Consider the following 21,021-nt stretch of genomic DNA (forward strand, 5'->3'; position numbering starts at 1 on the left):
TGAGACTTCCAGGTTCACACCTGAGGTGGACGGATTCACTGCCAGCCCTGCCGCGCCCCCAGGATGTTGCTGTGCCACCCACTGAGCCTAGGGACAGGGCTGCCATGCGACTGGGCTCGGGCAAGCCCTGGAGCTTGAAGCCCTCAGTCTCCCCGTCTGAAAAACCGGGAATGGGAGATGCTTTCACGGACAGCCTCTGGGGTCCGGAGGCGCGGGGCGGCTCGGCCCGCAAGGAAGCGATGCCCTTCTGCCCGCCAGCTTGCGTTTATTGCCTATCAGGTAGACAGGCCCGCAAAGGCACCAGCCCAGCACTGGGGACTTGAAAGCCCAGTTCCAAGGGTCCCCCAAGCCCCCAGAGGAGTCCCGAGTGCAGGTGCACCTGGGAATCAGACTTGGATGGTGAGTGAGGGGCAAGACAACCAGGCTCTGTCCCCAGGGGTTCCCAAGTTGGCAGGGAGGCTGAGGGCACCTTGAGGCCTATGGGTCCCAGGTCGTGGAGTCTGAAGTGGGGGGATGGGGGCAGGCAGGGGCCGGGGAGGCTGGCGGAAGGCAGCCAGCCACGGAGGGTCTGGGGAGGGGTTTCTTGCCGGACACGGGCCAACAGCGGAGGGTCTACAACGCAGAGGCTGAGGCCGCAGGGCCCGCTGCCCGGTTAGGCAAGCCCCAGGGTGGCCAGGGCGGCCCCCAGCGGGATCAGAACCAACAGCGTGGCAGGGAAGAAGGCTCTGATGCCTTGGGCTGAGCTCTGGATCTGGCTGGTAATCCACGTGGTGTAGACGCTGACATTGATGTACACTCCTGGCCTTTTAGGGAGGCCGCAGTCATATCCCCAGCTCACTATGCCTGCCTGGGTCCAGACTCCAACGTCGCAGACCAGGGGGCCTCCGGAGTCACCCTAGGGACAAAGGAGTCCAGGAGTGTAGGGCCACCTGCTTCGTCCTCCCTCCTTCCACGAAGGCCTCCCCACGCCCACCAACCTCTCTTCAGGCCTGTTGGCTAGGTCTAGTGGATGGAGGATTGGTGAGTTGGATGTTTCTGGAAGGCAGCAGAGGCCTGGGAATTTGGGGCAAAATCCCTGACACGTGGGACAAGCTGTGGGATGGGAATACCGCATTCTTTAAATAAAACCGTGCATTTCAGAGTAGGGGCTCTGAGGAACACTTCTGTGTTGCTACTCATGCTGTTTGCTTTGGTTTTGATGAAAAAATTCTGTGATTAAACAAGACTAAGAGGGCATGTGATGAAGAGCAGTCAAAGACGAAACCAATGCAGCCTAGAAGTGACCTGCTCCTCAGGATAATTTGCTCAGAGGCCCTGAGTGTTATTTTTGGGAAAGAAAAAAAGACATTTCTGGCCCCAAAATAAAAGCTTTAGGAATAAGGGATATGGTCACAGTTTGCTTAAGCACTTTTGAAATATTTCATGTTCTGATCATGTTGGTATGATGTATTTAAAGGGATTGTTTTTCTATTTGAATTGACTCTTGTATTTAAAACAACGTTGTCCTCCTCTGCCCTGGAAGGGGGGTCTTTTGGGGGGGGGTGTCACTGGGTGACAGGGAGTGGGTCTGCCCTAAGGGGTCCCGGGGGGGGGCCGGGAGTGGGTCTGCCCTGGAGGGTCCCTGGGGGTGACAAGGAGCGGGTCTGCCCTGGGGGGTCCCCAGGGGATAATGGGCACTGGGAGACCCTGGCCCCCATCAGGGCTGCTTGCTCACCCCGCAGGCGTCTTTCTGGCCACTCTCGAAGCTGGCACAGAGCATGTCCTTGAAGATGATGGGCTCCTGGCTGGGGGTGTTAGAGTTCTCCTGGTAGTAGGCGTCACAGGTCTGGGTGTCAATGAGGGGCACGTTTACCTCCTTCAGGGTGAAGGGTGGAGAGAGTGCTGGGTGGGGAGCAGAGCAGCACTCAGACAGGACGGCACCATCCCCTAGCTCTCAGCTGGCCAGTCCCTACTCTCTCGCACACACTCTGATGAACTAATGACAAGAAGCCGTTTCTTGCCGTTTTGCACGCCCTCCTCTGCTGCTTGACGAACAGGGTCCCGCACTGGTGTTCAGGAAGCCCTGACACAAGGCCGAGGTAGCACGGTGAGCCCACGCGGAAAGGGAAAGGGAGGGATGTCTGGGTGGCTCAGCGGTTAAGCGTCTGCCTTTGGCTCAGGTCCTGATCCCAGGGTCCCAGGATCGAGTCCTGCATCGGGCTCCCTGCAGGGAGCCTGCTTCTCCCTGTGCCTGTGTCTCTGCCTCTCTCTCTGTGTGTCTCTCACGAATAAATAAAATCTTTAAGGAAAGGGAAAGCTGTTCCCTTCCTTCCTGTGGCAGGACCTGCTCCGAGGTGTGGCGCTGCCCTCCCGGTGACCAGGCGGTGGGGAGAGCTGGACACACAGGGGACCGAGGGGCATGAGCCAAGGTCCAGGGCAACTCACTTTCAGCAGATGACCCTACTCTTCTCGGCCCTCCCAGGCTTTGGCCAGAAATGGCCTGAAGAGTGCCTCTCAAAGACTCATATGCACCCACACCTCAGAAGGTGACCTTTTGTAGGAAGAGGGCCTTCGCAATTTAACTAGTCAAGGTGAAGTCATCCTGGATCCAGGCAAGACAGAAAAGCAGAGGACACGCAGACCCCAGGGGAGAGGCCGGGTGAAGATGGGGGCAGGCTGGGGCCACCAGCCCAGGGACACCAAGCATTGCCAGGAGCCAGCAGAAGCTGGAAGGAGCCTGGAGGATCCTCCGCTGGAGCCCTCGGGGAGCCCGGCCCTGCCAGCGCCTTGACTTCAGACCCGCACTGTCCCGAACTGTGAGAGATTACGTTTCTGAGGTTTTAAGCCTCCGGTCTGTGCTCATTTGTCAGGCAGCCCAGGATGCTGACACCAGGTGACAGTGCAGCACGATGCTGAGAACGACACGCTGTGTACCGAGAACTCACTCCCTACCCGGTCGGAAGCGCCTGAAACGGATGCATCATTGCTTGTCACCTTCACGTCACCCCTGCGGGGTTGGTGCTGGTCACTGGTGTGCTTGTCACGGGGGTGGAGGTCCAGAGCCCAGGCTGGGGCAGCATTCCAGAGCCCTCTGCTGGGCCTGCCATCAATCCCTGGGTTACTGTGCGCTGGGAGGGCGGCTGGGAAGCCCCCCGGGGAGGGGGTCTGGGGTGGCAGGCTGCTATCTGAGGGAGGTTCCGGTATTTCACCGGCTCCCCTGTGCTCTGCCCATCCCGGTGTGCAGGCTCTGGGTCCATCCTGTGTGAGTGTGGTGGCCAGTGCTGCTGGCCAGGGAGGCCCCGCCCACACTGGTCCCCACCCCCCACCATGCTCCCTGTGTCCTTACGCTGATTTGTGGCGATGTTCCCCCAGCCGGTGACCCAGCACCAGGTGCCATTACCCAGGGGGTCTCCAGGTTTGGGGAGGCAGACAGGAAGGATGAGGTCAGTGAAGTTGATCGGTGAGGCCAGCTGCACCAGAGCGAAGTCCCCAGTGCCGAGCTTTTCCGAATAATCTGGGTAGATGATGAACTGGGCCACGGCTTGGAGCTCCTGGGGCTCGTCGGCCTGGGGGTGGGAGGAGATGGAGCCCAGCAGCACGACATAGGAAGACAGGGGCTGGTTCCTGGAGGTGGGGAAGTCCAGGGGGTCACGGAGGCTGTGCCAGGGTCTCCTGGGTGGGGGCCAGGGACCGTCTTGATTTGAGGGTCCTAACATTACAGACGGACAACTTGTTTTTTTATAGACAGACAACTTTACAAGCTGAGTGCACACCAGAAACGAAGAGTACCCCGTTTATTCCTCAAGACACCCCTGCAAAGATGTGACCACCTCCTCTATTTGGTGAGTGTGAGACAGACTTGAGGGCAGAGGCCATCCTGGGTGGATAAGTGGCCCCCCAGGAGGCTGGTGCTAGGAGGCCAGGGCCAGGGAGGGAGCGTCCCTAGAGTCTTGCCTAAGATGTGGAGGAGACCCAGGATCCTGTGCCCAGGAGGAGTGGGAGCCAGGCAAGGCGTGGAGGCATCAGCCCCGCCCTGAGGCAAGCCCCGCTCCTGGGCTGGACTGCACTCATCCCCTGCTCCTCAGTCTGAGGACTCTGGCCCTGGAAGTGGTGGCGGGAGCACACCATGGAGCTGGCCCTCACTGCCTTCCTGCTCTCCCTCCTCCCCGTGGCCCTCCAGGAGAGCACCCCCGCTCTCCCATCCAGCCGCTCCCTGATGAATGACAACGAGATAGACCTGGATGCAGGTAGGACAAATACCGGCGTGGGGAGATGGTGAGAGCCTGAGGTTTGCGGGCAGATAAAGAGGAGGAGATCCTCCCAGCCCCATCCCTTATGGCCTGAACTCAGGCAGGTGCGCTAAGGAGCCCAGGCTCTCAATCAGACACTCCCAGGCCGCTGCACCTGCACCACCTCCACCAGGCAGGTGCAGACCACGTGGCACACAGAGTGCTACAGACCCTCCCAGGAGCCCGGGGCCAGCGGCCCACTACCTTCCTGTTCCCGCCGCGCCTGGAAAGCCCATCCAGGCCCCCAACTCCCACTTCCCTCAGCTCAGCTGCCCTGTACCCCCACCCCGAGTCACCAAGCCCTGCCCTCCAGCAGGAATTCTTACAAAGAATTCCACCTCGTGGAGCCCAAGAAGAAGAGACCAGATGCCAACCCATGAGTGGCAGGGATAAATGAGGCCGGGTCTGCAGGGCCCGAGGAGCCCAGAGGGGACCACGTATAACAGGCCCATGGACTCCCCCTGCAGTGTGTGGACGCCCACATGTGACAGGCCGCATTGTGTCAGGGCAGGATGCCCAGCTGGGCCAGTGGCCATGGCAGGTCAGCCTGAGGGAGAATGGAGAGCATGTGTGTGGGGGCTCCCTGATTGCTGAGGACTGGGTGCTGACTGCGGCCCACTGCTTCCACCAGTGAGTATCTTCTGGGAGGGCACAAGTATGAGCCCCGGGGGGAGCCAGGACCCGCCCTTCCCCCCCAGCACCCTTCCTTCCCCATTTGAACCACAGCCTTCCACCCATCTGGAATTAGGTGGAATTCCAGGTGCAGCGGCCTGGGAGTGTCTGATTGAGAGCCTGGGCTCCTTAGCGCACCTGCCTGAGTTCAGGCCATAAGGGATGGGGCTGGGAGGATCTCCTCCTCTTTATCTGCCCGCAAACCTCAGGCTCTCACCATCTCCCCACGCCGGTATTTGTCCTACCTGCATCCAGGTCTATCTCGTTGTCATTCATCAGGGAGCGGCTGGATGGGAGAGCGGGGGTGCTCTCCTGGAGGGCCACGGGGAGGAGGGAGAGCAGGAAGGCAGTGAGGGCCAGCTCCATGGTGTGCTCCCGCCACCACTTCCAGGGCCAGAGTCCTCAGACTGAGGAGCAGGGGATGAGTGCAGTCCAGCCCAGGAGCGGGGCTTGCCTCAGGGCGGGGCTGATGCCTCCACGCCTTGCCTGGCTCCCACTCCTCCTGGGCACAGGATCCTGGGTCTCCTCCACATCTTAGGCAAGACTCTGGGGACCCTCCCTCCCTGGCCCTGGCCTCCTAGCACCAGCCTCCCACACCACTGACAGCCACGTGTAGCGGCCCCACGTCAGCCAGGCTGTGTACCTCCCAACTGATTCCCCAGGAGCTAGTACGACCCCCATCTTACAGCACAGGAAGCCAGACTCCTGTGGTTGAACGACTTGCCCAAGGCCCAACAGGTGACAAAGCCAGAAATTCTACTTTGTGCCACAGTGCGGGGGGCCTAGGGGCAGAGGGGCTGGAACTGGCACCTAGGACACACTCTACTCTGCTGCCTAAGCAGTTCATTCCTAAGGTGGGGCCAGGATGCCCAGGAAGTGAGAGGGGACCCATTATTCAAGGAGGTGGAGCAGACACCCTGGTGTATTTGCCTGACCACAAATAGCAAGCACCTGGACGCCCTGGCCTGGCCTGGCCTTGCGTCTGGAAAGCCTGTGGCCCAGAAAGCAGAGCTGCCCAGCCCCGGGCACGGGAGGACGGAGGGGTGCGGGAGATCTTCCCTGATTCCCGCTTTCTCCGTTTCTCAAGAAGTACCCATCCTTTCTGGTGCCCCGTCAACCTAGCCCAGGGGCAGCCTCCCCTCCAGAGCACTCACTCCCCTGGAGGGTGTGTGGATCTCGGATCAGTCTCACATCCTTGAGTTAGGCCAAAATCACCTTCAGCGGATACTCTGGTGTTACTGCTTTTTCCACTTACCAGATCTCTTGATTTCTGAGAAGAATGTGAATTTATTTATATCTTGAGTGTTTAGAACTTTTTTTTTCCTTTATGTATTTCAAAGCTCTGTTGTCAGTGCCATAAAGGCCTCATAGCTTTTTGGCTGCTTATAACTTGGGTCAATGTGAAGTTTTCCTGTATTTCATTCTTAAGACTTCTAGCCCTGGGGTGCCTGGGTGGCTCCATTGGTTAAGCGCCTGACTTTTTAAAAAATATATATTTTATTTATTTATTCATGAGAGAGAGAGAGACAGAGAGAGAGAGAGAGAGGCAGAGACACAGGCAGAGGGAGAAGCAGGCTCCATGCAGGGAGCCTGATGTGGGACTCGATCCCAGGACTCTAAGATCATACCCTGGGTCGAAGGCAAACTAAGCTTCTGACTCTTGATTTTGACTCAAGTGGTAATCTCAGGGGTTTGTGAGATTGAGCCCCGCATTGGGCTCCCTGCTCATCTGGGAGTCTGCTTCTTCCTCTCTCTCTGCAGCTCTCCTGCTTGTGCTCTCTGTCAAATAAATAAAATCTTAAGAAAAAGATATGCACAGGCTTGTGCTGTGATCAGAATGCCCACCCCGCCGCCACGTTCATCTGTCAAAATCCATCTGTTGAAGCCCAGGGTGATGTGTTCAGAGGTGGAGCCTCTGGGGGGTGATGAGGTCAGGAGGGTGGAGTCCTCGTGAGTGGGATCAGTGCCCTCGGAGACCCAGAGAGCTCCCTCACCCCTTCTGCTATGTGAGGGCCCAGTTGTGAACCAGGAAGCAGGCTCACTGAAACCTTGACCTCAGACTTCCAACCCAGGAACCACAAGAAACACAAGGTGCTGTTTATGGGCCACGCACCTACTTTATGGCATTTTGTCATAGCAGCCTGAGCAGACAAGGTCACCCAGCAAAGCATTCGACTCAGAGGTGATGTCACGTTGCTCTTCCTCCATGCGGGCTCACCCCATCCCTTGTTACTGCTGAGCTTGTGTTAGAGACCTAGGGTGCGGAGGGGAGACTGCCTGCCTGCACATTCGGCGGGCCAGCCAGTGCACGCTGCTGCAGACACACCTGGAGTGTCTAGCTGCAACACGAGGCACACACCTGCCGGTCTGCCGGTTGGCTCACCTGACGGGTGGTCTAGAGCTCGGCCTCGTCTTGTCTTCTCTCAACCCTTGATTTTATTTTACTTAAAAAACTTCTTGTAGGGGCGCCTGGCTGGTTCACTGGTTGAACGTCTGCCTCTGGCTCAGGTCTTGATCCTGAGGTCCTGGAATCAAGTCCCGCATTGGGCTCTCTGCAGGAAGTCTGCTTGTACCTCTGCCTGTGTCTCTGCCTCCTTCTATCTGTGTGTCTCTCATGAATAAATAAAATCTTAAAAAAAAAAAAAAAACAAATTTGCCAGTTCATCCTTTAGTTACCTCCATTTTAGTATTCAGCCCTTGCCTCCAAGGATTTCTCTAAGCAGCGTCTAGTGTCTGCCCTCTAGTTCTCTAATTGCCCCTTTCCTGGGTAGGAATTCATGTGTGGTGTTTACAAATACCCTCAAGGAGCTTTCTGAGGACGTACCAGCTGGGATTTTCCAAGTCGTCTGCTATTCAATGAAATGTCTCGGTTTTCTTTGAAGACAGCTCATTTTATTCGAATAGATGGTTCTGGTGCGTGTACAGACTTTCCTCAAGCGTTGCTTTGTCTTGGTTGCTGTGGGTTCATAACAGGCTCGCTGAACAGGCCTAGCACGTTCCCACGCTGCACCGTCTGAAGAAGGGGCTGGCCCTTGACCAGCTCTTAGGGAATCACCCCTGAGCCTTTGGGATGTCTTGCTTGAAAACTGTGTCTCTGTAGACCTGGAGCTGTGTGCACCTCCAGAGAGTGCGAATACCACCTGGGGCCACCCGCATCCTCAGGGCCTCTGGAGGGGCTCACATCTGTGAACTAAGGTTAGCCATGTGGGCTGTCAATGTTTGCATGACAGAAGCCCCATAATAGCACCCCCAGGCCCCTGGGCTCACGTGAGCTTCCCTGGCTGGCCGTACTTCACGAGTGTCCACACACGTCATTGCTGGGAGAACTGAGCTCCACCCATCTGACTCCATGGTGAAGGGGAAGCTAGAAGCTTCCACCTGGCTCTCTTGGACCTATCCCCTGTACCTTTGTCATTTGCTGATGCTCCCTGTACCACTGTAGTGAGCTACAACCCTGAGTGGAACAGCTTCCAAGAGTTCTGTGGGTTCTGGTGAATCGTGACTCTGTGGGTGTCCTGGAGACCCCAGGTCAGTTGTCCCATTCACACCTGTAACTGAAGAGCCAACTAGGTGACTTTGTGCCCTGCAACTGGCTCCACTGAAGAGGAAGGCTGGCTGCAGGCCCTGTGCAGGTGGGCGGCACCAGCTGGGAGCCGCAGGCCTGCAGGGGGTAGGTGCCCTCCAGGTGGTCAAAACCAGGCCATCCTCCTCTGGCTCCTGTGGGGGACCCTTGCTTCAGCAGGAGCCCCATAGGCCCCGCCCCAGGTGCACCTACAGGACTTGTCCCTGTGTTTTGTTTTGTTTTGTTTTTAAGATTTTTAAAATTTGGGGGATCCCTGGGTGGCGCAGCGGTTTGGCGCCTGCCTTTGGCCCAGGGCGCGATCCTGGAGACCCGGGATCGAGTCCCACGTCGGGCTCCCGGTGCATGGAGCCTGCTTCTCCCTCTGCCTGTGTCTCTGCCTCTCTCTCTCTCTCTGTGACTATCATAAATAAATAAAAATTAAAAAAAAAAAAAAGATTTTTAAAATTTATTCAGGAGACATACAGAGAGAGAGACAGGCAGAGGGAGAAACAGGTGGGACTCTATCCTGGGACCCCAACCTCGGCTGAAGGCAGATGCTCAACTGCTGAGCCACGCAACTGCTGTCCCTGTGTTCCCACGGGAGTCCCGGGAACCCAGCTGTAGGCCAGCCCGGCCCTTCCCGCAGGAGGGGGTGGGCGGGGGCCGCCAGGACCCCGGGTCACCGCAGGCAGGACCGTTGGGGCGCGCGCTGTGGCTGGGGGCGCCGGCCGAGGGGAAGGAAGGGCCAAGCCGGCACCAGGAGGCCGGACGCTCCCTGACGGCCGCGCACCCCCGCACCCCGGCACCCCCGCACCCCCAGAGGTCCGGCTGGGGGCAGGCGCGGGCGGCGTGGCGGGCGCTCCCTCTCCCCCAGGGGCCGCCCCGGGCCCCCTCAGCGGGCAGAAGCGGAGGCGGCGCAGGAGGCGGGAGAGGAGGCCATGGGCGCGCACGTCAGGGCGCTGCTGCTGGTGCTGGCGGCGCTGCTGGTGCGAGCGGAGCTCGGGAGGCAGGGTGAGCCCCGCGGGGGCGGGCGGGGGTCGAGGGGGGGCGGGGGCCCTGCAGGTGGGCGGCGTGCAGGCGGGGCTGAGCTCACCCGCCCCCCCGCTCCCCCCCCAGAGTTTCAGGACCGCGACCAGCTGTTCGCAGGTAAGGCGCCGGGACGTGGGACGAGCTGCCCACGACCCCGACCGCCTAGCGCGAGCACGGGGGCGCCTCACCGTCTCCTCTCCCCCCGCCCCCCCCCCCAGGTTTCGAGAACTCGTCGTTGCTCACGTGTAACTGCCGGGCCGGGGGGTGGGGGGGGGCGCGGACCCCGCGGGGAGGGTCCCCAGGCCCCGGGAGGCCCCGCCCCGCGACCCCCGACGCCCGCCGTCCCGGGAGCCCCTGCCCTTCGCGCCCGCGGGCTCAGCCGCCTGTCCGTCCGTCTGTCCATCCATCTGTCCGCCTGTCCGTCGCAGGGCCCTGTGGCCAACGAACTGTTTCGACGCGCGTGGTGGGTGGAAAGGACTCGCAGCTGGGGCGCTGGCCCTGGCAGGGCAGCCTGCGCCTGTGGGGCTCCCACCACTGTGGGGCGAGCCTGCTCAACCGCCGCTGGGTGCTCACGGCCGCGCACTGCTTCGACAAGTGAGTCGGGGGGCCCGGCCGGCTGATGGGCAGGCGGGGGCCTGTGTGCCCTTCGGGTGCAGATGCGACCCTCGGGTGCCCCACCGCCCCAGGCCCGGCTGCAGCCACGTGAGGAAAACCCTGTTCTCCGTCTTCTAGAATGTTTTTCAGAACATTCACACACACTTTTGTGTCATGCTTTTCTGGCTTTTCTCCCCAAGTAGCAGCGCCGCCATCCCCTTCCTCATCCCACCTCCCAACGGAGGTGTACCAGGAGGTGGAAGGAGGTGGATAAGTGCTGGGCACAGAGCCTGGCCTGTGGCCCCAGGTGGAGGCAGCTACTTGGATGCCACCAGCTTTGGTCCTGTGCATCTGTTCATTCTTTTTAGGACGGCGGTGGGACGTGACAGGCTGGTTGAGGGGCCACATCAGGCCCCAGGGGAGGCACCCGGCTGCCCCCAGTCCCTAAGACATCAGGTGTGCTCAGGGACCCTGCCTTCTCTAAAGCTCTCTCTTTCCTGGTCAGGTACAATGATCCCTTTGAGTGGTCAGTCCAGTTTGGCGAGCTGTCTTCCGCCCCATCTATCTGGAATCTTCAGGCTTACTACAACCGGTACAGTGTGCAGGAGATCTTTTTGAGTCCCATGTACCTGGGGGCTTCATCCTATGACATCGCCCTGCTAAAGCTGTCCTCCTCTGTCACCTACAATAAGTTTGTCCAGCCTATCTGTGTTATGATCTCCTCCTCCGAGTTCCAGAACCGGACCGACTGCTGGGTGACTGGCTGGGGGGACATCCAGGAAAATCAGGGTGAGGCTGGGGGCAAGTGGGGGGGTAGACAGGGGGGCCTTATGTTCCACCATCTGTTCCACCCACACCAGCTTCGGCAGCCCCCACCTGGGTCTGTGCGCAGCTGGGTCCCTCCTGGGGGCAGCTCAGCATTGTCTGCTCCCCTGCTGTCTGCTGCTGCTCCCCCTGAAAGGACAGGACTTCCTGTCCCTGCACCCAGTTCCCTCTCCCATCCAGACACTGTGAGCCAGAAGCCCCAGTGAGAGGGAGGCCAGCTGGACCGGGGCTGCACTCCCCAGGCTGCAGGGCTGTTGGGGCTGTGGCATGGCCTCAGAAGGTCTCGGCATTGATTGATTTAGCCAAGCATTCTTTCCACCTCGGCCAGGGTGTGCACTTGGCCCCCAGCACCCTGACCTTGGCTTTCCCGTCCCTTCTTCATCTGCCTGCACTAACTCCTTGCCCATTCCTCTATCCTTGCAATATCCAGCCATTCACGATCCTCAGCTCCCCATCCCACTCCAGAGGGCCTTGGGCCAGCATGAAGGGCCACCTGCATATCTCCCCATGAACTCCCTGAAACTGCTGGGCACAGCCTCCCCAGAGATGCCCTGGGTTTGGAGCTGCCCCATCCACTGCTCCCTGGCCCAGCCTGTTCCTGCAGCCCCTTCACACAGCAGTCACGACAGATGAAGCTCCTGGCATGCGTGCTGCGTGCCTGGCACTGTTCCAGGCTCTCAAGGCCGAGGAAGGAGCAGCGTGAGGTCTTTTTTCCTTCTGGGCCTTACCTATGGATGAGGCTGGGAACATTTTTGTATCTGCTTCATAAATGAGGAAAGTGAGAGAGGCATGGAAATTGCCCCAGGGCCCCAGAGAGAGTCAGTGGGGAAGCCAGGGCTCCCTGGGTGGATGTCCTTAAGGTCACAATCTGGAATTGGCAGCAGAGGGCAGCAGGTGCTAGAGGAATCAGGGCTAGCCCTGCCTTCTTCTAGAATTAGGGTCCTGTCCCTGCAAGGGGCTGGCTACCGTGCACAACCCCCCCTCCCCTGCAGACCTCCCCTGGCCGAAAGGGCTGAATGGGTGTGAGCCAAGAGGCTCTGGCACTTCTGTGGTGCTCCGCGGGGGGGCGGCCAGGGCCGAACTCCCCCTGAATCTTCCCTTACCTGGAAGTGGGTGATGATGGTGCTGCATCCTAGGCGGCCCTGGGAGCCCTGAGAGCACATCCTAACGCACTGGCCTGTGGCTCTGGAAGCACTTCCTGTGTGAGGAGAGGAAGGCTCCTGGGCTGTTCCACCTGTGCAGGCCCCGCACTGCCCCAACGCGGCCCCGGGGCCTGCTGGGGCCTCCCCCGAGGGTGCTGGCTTGGGAGGGCTGCCCTGCGCTTGCTGCAGACAGGGAGGCAGGCTCTCAGAAAGGGGCTCTGGCAACGTGCCGACCCCACAGATGCTGGCTGCTGGCCCCAGGGACCCTTTCCCGCACCCCATGGCCTGTGCCATTCCTCCCAACCAGATGGCAGAGGAGAGGCTCAGGGTGCCATCTTTCTCTGTCCCCTCCACCCCCGGCAGCACTGCCATCCCCCTACGTCCTCCAGGAAGTGCAGGTCGGCATCATAAACACTGCCATCTGTAACTACCTCTACGCACAGCCGACTTTCCGCCGTGACATCTGGGGAGACATGGTTTGTGCTGGCAACCCCCTCGGTGGCCAGGACGCCTGCTTTGTGAGTCCTCCTCCCTGCCCCAACTAGGGGTTTTGGGGGTGGGGTTTTGGGGGTCTGGCCTCCCACCACCCCAGCCCCAGGCCTGAGAGTGACCTGTCTCCTTGTGTCCACCCCAGAGGGCAGAGACTATCGCCCCACTTTGGAGACGCAGGAACTGAGGCTTGTTCACTTCTGGGGTAGGGGGTAGGTTTGCACCCAGTCTGCCCAGCTCCACAGTCCCTCCTGCCGGCCCCACCTCTCCACTGGCCCCTCCGGCCCCACCCCAGGCCTGGCTCATCTGCACTGCTCCCCAGGGTGACTCAGGCGGACCCTTGGCCTGTGAGAAGAGAGGGCTGTGGATTCAGGTTGGAATCGTGAGCTGGGGATCCGGCTGTGGTAGGCCCAACCGGCCTGGCGTCTACACCAACGTCAGTAGGCACTTCAAGTGGATCAGGATGCTCATGGCCCGCAATAGCACTCAGAGGCCAGCCCCCTGCCTGCAGCTGCTCCTCCCTCTGCTCTGGCTTGCCTCCCTCCTGTAGCTGGCCTGAGTCCAGCAGAGCCCCTGAGAGTTGGGGCCATCTGCTGAGCCAGGCCCGGTTCCCCCAACTGTTCCTTTTTAAATAAACAGGGCTGCATGTTGGAGTCTATGCTTTGCAGAGCCTTCTGTGGCCCCAGGTGGCTCCCTGTCACCCCAGGACCACTCCCTGACTGGCAACCCTTGCTCCAGCTATCTGCACCATGCAGGTCTGGGTTGCATACCCCAGAACCCTCTCCAGTTAGTTCAGACAGAAAGATAACTTATGGGGCTTAGTTGGTGAAGTGTCTGCCTTCGGCTTAGGTCATGATCTCAGGGACCTGGGATTGAGCCCCGAGTCAGGCTCCCTGCTCAGCTGGGAGCCTGCTTCTCCTCCTCCCTCTGCCTCTTCCATCTGCTCTTGCTCTGTCTCTCTCAAATAAATCTTAAAAAAAAGAAAGAAAAAGAAAGAAGAAAGAAAGAAAGAAAGAAAGAAAGAAAGAAAGAAAGAAAGAAAGAAAGAAAGAAAGAAGAAAGAAAGAAGAAAGAAAGAAAGAAAAGAAAGAGAAAGAAAGAAAGAAAGAAAGAAAGAAAGAAAGAAAGAAAGAAAGAAAGAAAGAAAGAAAGAAAGAAAGAAAGAAAGAAAGAAAGAAAGAAAGAGAAACTAACTTTATGGGAAGACATTAGTAGCCCCTGGGCCCCCAGGAGGACTGGAGCGGGGGTGCGGAAGGAAATATCCTAACCTCCCCCCTTCTCTAGCCGGTGGGCCCCACCACACATGCCAGCCACACAGGTCTGAGCTCTGTCTCCCAGAGGCCGGCCTGGGTCCAGGACCGGGGTGCGGGAAGTTTATTTGGGGGGTGATAGCAAGAAGCCCCAGTGACGAGGTTCCCGCTGCAGGCAAGGGAGGCACAGTCCCGCTGAAGCCCGTGGGAAATCACAGGGGTTACTTCCACATCCCCAGGGCAAACCCACCTGCGCAGCTGTGATCCGGGGTGGGGGGAGGCCAGAAGGAGGGCTCTGCTTCCTTGAATGAGGAGAGTAGTCAGTCGCCGGTGCCACCACAAACAAGACCAAAGTTCTCCCCTCCAGGCAGAGAGGCCCCCTCAGGGCGCTCACTATCTCACCAATTCAGGGGCCCCGTGTGGGCACCCTGTTTCTGCTCCTTCCTGCGCTCCCCCTGCGCTGGAGGGGCTCCCGTCCCCCAGCAGGCAAGGGCACTGAACCCTGCCTTGGCTTCTTGGGGCTCCGGGGCTCCTGGCCCGGCTGGGCCCCTCACCCTTGCAAGGCTCCACGCACGCTGTCCCGTGGCCCCTGTGTGGCCAGCTCTTGTCGGACCTGAGGTCCTTGCAGGTGCTGTTCCCTTGCAGGTGGAGGACGTTCCCCCTCCCGGCCTGAGCCCTTCGCCCCTCACAGCCCTCCCATCAGCTGGCCTCGCCCTGCCAACCCCCCCCCATCCCGAGGAGTCCTGAAGGGCCAGCAGAGACCACGCAGCCATGTGCCCTTGTTGCTGGAGCCGCTGCCCGCCCACCGGAGTGGGTGCCCGCCACCCTCCTGGAGGCGCAGGCCGCGCCGGGACCCCGCACTGACCAGAGCACCTGCTCGGCCTCCCGCCGCTGCCGTGGCCGCTGGTGCACAGCTGAGGGCCCTGCCCCGGGGGACCACCTGCTGGCAGGCCAGGGAGCTGGGGGGGGGGGGGCAGTAAGGGACCAGCGTCCCGGGGCCCAACAGAGGGCGGCCTTCCCTTGTGATCGAGTTCACTGGAGAGTTAAACCCAGAACTTTCATCTTCCAGGACATCTTACCCTGGACTCAAGATTTGTCTTGGAGACTCCATGCCCAGTGCAGAGCCCACCTGGGGGTTTGAACTCCTGACCCTGAGCTCAAGGCCTGAGCTGAGATCAAGAGTCAGACCCTCAACCCGCAGAGCTGCCCAGGTGCCCCAAAGGTGTTGTTTTGAATGCCATCTGCCAGCAACCTAAATGTTCAATATTATGAGATTGCATCAAAGTGTGGTTCTGGTGATCCTTAACCATTTCTTCTTCTTGCTCCTTTCGTTGACTTTTATTTTCTAAGGAGAATGCATGCTTTTTAGAATCACCATAAAACTATTTGTACTTTACAAACAAGTCTGGCCACGCAATGACACCCGTTTCCCCTGTTATCTTAAATTGCTGTCTGGGAGCAGCAGAGTTTGTCGGGCTGGGAATGAGCAGCCCCAGGCTGCGTGTGTGCAAACTTCCAGCAACCGCCCGCTTCCCACGTGCAGAGGAGGCCAGTCTGCTCTGTGCACAGGCCCACACGTGGATGCGTATCCTAGGCTCCTTAAGGGAGAGGCCTCCTGGGTGGAGAGACACAGAATGGGGCTGTGGCCACGGAGGCGGGGGGCCGGGGTCCCCAACAAGTATGAGTAAGTGGGGGAAATAAACATAGTTTCAGGCCCCTTAAGTCTCCTGCGTGTTCAGGTGCCTGCTGGTTCAGCCCCGTGCCCTTGCACCCCTCTAAGGGAGCCCCTGGGCCGCTGGGGCGGGAGCCCGCAGCTCAGCAGTGCCCCCTTGTGTCAGAGACAGGTGCCGAAAGCCCTGAGATTTGATGGAAGAAAAATCTGCCCCAGAAGGTGTAGGGTGGGTGTGAGATGAGGGGCTCCTGCGAGAGGCAGGGCCCCGGGGAACTGCCAGGTCCCGGGGGGCAGCGGCTGGCTCACAGGTCTCTTGTGAAACTCCCCCAAAGGGAGGGCTCCAGGATCACTCTGGGGAATGCTACCCACTGTAGGTCCCCTTGGAGAATTTTTTTTAAGATTTTATTTATTTATTCATGACAGACACAGAGAGAGAGAGAGACACACACACACACAGAGAAAGAGAGAGAGAGAGAGAGGCAGACACACAAGCAGAGGGAGAAGCAGGCTCCACGCAGGGAGCCCGACATGGGACTCGATCCTAGGTCTCCAGGATCACGTCCTGGGGTGAAGGCAGGCGCTCAACTGCTGAGCCACCCAGGGATCCCTCCCCTTGGAGATTTTTAATGCATCTCGGCATATCAAAGCCTGAAAGGTCCTGCGACCAAGATCAGTTTAACTTTCCCCAAAATCTGGGATCACACAGTCCCTTTACAAATAAAGTCTAATACTGTGGGGAAATAATACCCTGTGGAGTACGCATGGGAGCCACAGCTGAGGGGATGCAGGGGGCGAGGAGGGGGCCTGGGCCACCCAGGGGTGGGGGGGAGGCAGAGGAGGAGCCCCACAGCCCTGGCTCTGCCTGGTGCTCTCTTCTGCCCGCTGGGCTCAGATGGTGATGATGACGATGGGGATGAGCGGGGTGGCCGGTGGCCTGGGCTGCCGACGACAGCCAGTGCCGGGCTTCGGGCTTCGTCCTAATCCCCTCACATGTTGGCTCATCTGGTTCCCCCAGCAGCGGGCGGTGTCGGCACCCCTGTGTAGATAGGGATGGCAAGGGCCGCCTCATGCCCAGGGCCGGGGTCAGCGGGACACCTGCTGCTTCCCAGGCCACCGTGCAGCCCCAGGGGGCGGGGGTTGCTGGCGACTTTCGGGCCTCAGGCTCGTTGCCCTCCCCCCAGCACTCCTGACCGACTTCTTGGCTTTCCAGGAGTAGAAACGTGGCTCCGACGCCTTGGTTCTACCGTGTGGCTCTCTCATTTCCTCTTTCCTGCATCCGTTCCCTTGCGCGGCCTTGTCAGGTGGTATCGCTCAGACCTCTGACCCCTTCCAGTTCGAAGGACCCCTGTGATGACACGGGTCCCACCTGGGCAACCCAGGATAATGTCCCCATGTCACGCTGTTGGCTCCACCACACCTGCGGCATAGAGTGACGTGCTCAGTCTCCAGAGATTAGGGTGCCGACGTCCTGGGGCTCTGTTCTTTTGCCTCCTGCAGGGACCTCCCTGGGGAAGGGCAGGCGGGGTGTCCCCTTCCTAAGCCTTCCTGCCTGACAATGACATGTTGCCCTCCCCCTTGACTGGTTATTAACAGGTCTAGAATCCAAAAAACAAAATAGCTTTTTTTTCAGCTCTTGGAAGACCCTGTAGCACCACCTTCTGGGATCCTATTCCAAAATCTTGGTAGCATTCTGCTGTCGCTAATAGTGGCAGCCCTGGCATTTGTCCTTGGAAGTGACACAGCAGCAGTCTGGTGGCAGGCAGGTGTCTTGAATCTGCATCTACAGAGCTTCTTCCGTAAGCCTGAGAAAATGTCACTTGTCCACACACCCCACCAACTGGGTCCTTGTTTGGTTTTTAAATATACTTATGTGGAGACGCCTGGGTGGCTCAGAGGTTTAGCTCCTGCCTTAGGCCCAGGGTGGGATCCCGGAGACCCCGGATCGAGTCCCATGTCAGGATCCCTGCATGGAGCCTGCTTTACCTTCTGCCCGTGTCTCTGCCTTTCTCTCTCTCTGTGTCTCTCATGAATAAATAAATAAAATCTTTAAAATAAATAAATAAATACACTTATGTGGGGGCGGGGGCTGCGCAGTGCCTGGGGGGCTCAGTCAGTTGAGCGTCTGCTTTCAGCTCAGGTCATGATCCTGGGGTCCTGGGATCGAGTCCCGCGTCAGGCTCCCTGCACAGTGAGGAGCCTGCTTCTCCCATTCCCTCTGATGCTCCCTCTGCTCATGCTCTCTCTCTGTCAGATAAATAAATAAAATATTTTTTAAAATTAAAAAAATACACTTATTAATTTTGTTTTCTGATTACAACATGATAGGAAAAGGGTAGCAAAGAAAATGTGTAAGAAGGTTAAAACTGATGGTAATCACCTAGACCGTCACCCAGGGCGACGAGGGTTGATGCTTTAGTGTGTCCCTAGGCGCATCCAACATACCGTAGGCTACGAGATACACGAAGCCCTCGATTGTGGTTACGTTTAGAACCCATTAGAAATACTTCAGTTTCTCCATAATTATTCTTGTTTGCATAAGGGAAGTGAAAATCTTAGTGGTATCTAAAATATCTGCTTTGAAAAAAAAGTAAAAATAAGATATCCCCTTTGGCTTTCTACAACTTTTTTGGAGAATAAGAAAAAGAAAAAAAAATACATTGGTGGTACCACCCACAACATAAGTGAAAAAATGATCACAAGTCTAATAAACCAACATTTACTCTATAAAAACTATGCTTTTTAAAATTTTATTTATTTATTCATGAGAGACACAGAGAGAGAGGCAGAGACACAGGCAGAGGGAGAAGCAGGCTCCTTGCAGGGAGCCCGATGCGGGACTCGATCCCGGGTCTCCAGGATCGGGCCCTGGGCCGAAGGCAGTGCTAAACTGCTGAGCCCCCCGGGCTGCCCTATAAAAACTATGCTTAAAAAAAAAATCTTGATCTCAGCTCAGGTCTTGATCTTAGGTTGTGAGTTCAAGCTCCACATTGGGCTCTGCACCGGGCATGGAGCCCACTTAAAAACAGAAAACCCATGATACCTGCATGTAAATATTTATAAATCTCGGCCACTGTTCGTAATCATTTCTGAAGCTAGCTTTCCTATGGGTGCAATGCTTTAGTCAAATGCACTTCATGTCTTCAAAGGGTTTTAAACCACGAGAATGGCTCCTGTGCACTCCTCCCACGAAGGAAGATGGGCCCACTTCCCACCCTGTTTGACACTGAAGGCTTCTACTTTCATATCCTATGTAAACATATAGGTTAAGGAACACCTCTCAGTTTTTTTGTGTGGTTTTTTTTTAAGGTTTTATTTATTTATTTGAGAGAGAGAACATGCACTGGGAGGAATGGCAGGAGGAGAAGCTGACTCCCCATCCAGTGGGGACCTCAAGATCATGACCTGAGCTGAAGGCAGACTCCCAACTGACTGAGCCACCTACGTGCCCCACACGTTTCAGTTTTTAAGAGTAATCACTTTATGTTTGTAAAAGTGGTACAGTCTTACCAAAAAAAATAAATAAAGAAAGAAAGAAAGAAAAGAAAAATCAAAGCAATACAAAGGAGGACAGGGGAAGAATAGAAAAATATCCTAAATCCCATCAAGTGGAAGTAACCGAAGTTTTGTTTGAACATTGTTCAAGGACAGGCAGGTGGAAAGATGGGGAGTGGTGGGCCAGAGTGGGGGCCTAGACCCAGGTTCCTGCTTCTCCTAGACACCCCGCAGTCCAGGGGAACTACAAGATGTTTACAGAGGGAATCATTCTCTAAGTGTGTTGGACCCCAGCTCTGTGGCCGGGCCCGAAAGAGCGAGAGAGAGAGAGAGAGAGAGAGCGAGCGAGCGAGAGAGAGAGAGAGAGAGAGAGGTGCATGAGGTTGAGATGATGGGGGCGGGGCCGGGGTTCCGGCCACTTGGAGGTGGGATGCAGGGCTTGGGGCTCAGGAGAGGCTCCCAGCAGAGCCCCAGGCTGGCTGGGTAATGCCCTGTGATGGGTTAGACTGTGGCACCCCTCAAAAGGATATGTGCACTCGGAACCTCTGAGGTGACCTTATGTGGAATAAGGGTCTTAGCAGATGTAAATAAGGTAGAGATCCTGAGTTTCTCCTGGATGGGATGGGCCGTAAATGCAACAACAGCCGTCTTTACAGAAGACAGGAAAAGGGAAGCCACAGGCCATCAGAGCAGGTGAGGGCAGGGGAGAGGCTGCAGGGGTGCAGCTACGAGCCGAGAAGCCCCTCGCACCCCCTCCGCCCCAGGCCGACTGGCAGCCACCAGACACTGGAAGAAGCAAGGAAATGTTCTCCTTCAGAGACCTGGGCTGAGTAAAAGGTTTTACTTGTTTATTTGAGGGGGAGATGGAGCACAAGCGGAGGGTGGAGCAGAGGGAGAGGGCGATGGACAAGCAGACCCTGCGCTGAGTGTGGAACCCACGTGGGGCTCCATGCGGGGCTGGATCCCAGGACCCGGGATCAGGACCTGAGCCGCAGTCAGACACCGACTGAGCCACCCAGGCGCCCGTGGGATTTTAGTTACATAAAAGATTAGATAAAATGTGTGGTTGGGCGTCCTGGTTTTCCAAAGTATATGTTGCATTTCTCCGGGGGGAAAAGTGGAAAAAAATGCTCGGCTTAGAGCGTGGCATCAGTTTAAGGCCTTCTTGAGTTCTGTGCTGCAAGCCACAGAGTGCAGAGGGGTCTCCCCAAGCCCACACCCAGAGGGCAATGGAAGCCCTGACCTCTGCTGGGAGCAGACCACATCGTTCCAGCTCCCAGCAGAGGGAGGGCTGGGGCCGCCCACGGAGGGATTATGGCCTTGCAAATCCCCTGGTGGGGAGCCCTCCTCCCAAGGGACAAAGCGCCTGTGTGGACTCTCCCCAGGGCCAGCCCTGGGCCAGCGGGGATGAGGGTGCAGGGCGCCTCTCCGGAAAAGGACCCCTTTGGAGGTGTGCACGGGCACAGGTGTGTGCAGGTCGCGTGCAACCCTGTGCGTGTTTGCTGCAGCCGTGTGAGCGCACGTGTGCATGTGCATCTGCTGTAACCATGCTCCTGCACTCTGAGAGTGCACGTCGTGTGCGCTCTGGGGCACGTCCGGGCACCCCCCGGCACCCCCGTCATCCAGGAGCACCCACTCTGCCTCCACCCCCCAGGGACTGCTCCCCGGGTTTCCGGGTCATGCGGAGCCTCCTCTGGGCGCCGAGCCCGGCCGGCCTGGCACTGGAGAGCGGGCACCTGCGCTGGCGGGGAGCGGGGCCAGAACAGAGCCCCTTTGTGCAGCTCTGGTTCTTCCTCCACAGCGGCCTCTGTGGGCCCCAGGGCCTGTGGGAGGGGGTGAGGAGCCCTAGGAGGCCGGGCTTGGGGGGGTCTGGGCCCCAGGGCCCCCAGGGAGACAGCGCGGGCCCTGAGGGAAGGGCCGAGTCCACTGCTTTGGGCTGCCTCCCCTGCAGGGTGGGGGCCGGGGAGCCCCCAGGCAAGGGCCAGAGGATACACGTGGTCGGGTGTCTGGGTCACAGAGTCTGTGT

General features: G+C 58.2%; 2 protein-coding genes across 2 annotated transcripts; one reads left to right on the forward strand and one right to left on the reverse strand.

The window, feature by feature from the left end:
- Positions 1–652: 652 nt before the first annotated feature.
- On the reverse strand, positions 653–3,855 carry LOC121487100 (serine protease 33-like). The gene is made up of 4 exons (XM_041748542.1): positions 3,839–3,855; positions 3,326–3,603; positions 1,715–1,881; positions 653–895 (listed from the first exon to the last, which is right to left on the reverse strand). The coding sequence occupies exons 1-4, from the start codon at positions 3,853–3,855 to the stop codon at positions 653–655; spliced, it is 705 nt and encodes a 234-aa protein (XP_041604476.1).
- A 250-nt stretch (positions 3,856–4,105) lies between these two features.
- LOC121487101 (testisin-like) lies at positions 4,106–13,131 on the forward strand. Its single transcript, XM_041748543.1, has 9 exons — positions 4,106–4,226; positions 4,760–4,898; positions 9,377–9,513; positions 9,619–9,648; positions 9,750–9,776; positions 9,960–10,125; positions 10,631–10,914; positions 12,456–12,610; positions 12,904–13,131. The coding sequence occupies exons 1-9, from the start codon at positions 4,106–4,108 to the stop codon at positions 13,129–13,131; spliced, it is 1,287 nt and encodes a 428-aa protein (XP_041604477.1).
- The last annotated feature ends 7,890 nt before the right edge of the window (positions 13,132–21,021 follow it).

The sequence above is a fragment of the Vulpes lagopus genome, chromosome 3, assembly GCF_018345385.1.
Source record: "Vulpes lagopus strain Blue_001 chromosome 3, ASM1834538v1, whole genome shotgun sequence".
NCBI lineage: Eukaryota > Metazoa > Chordata > Mammalia > Carnivora > Canidae > Vulpes > Vulpes lagopus.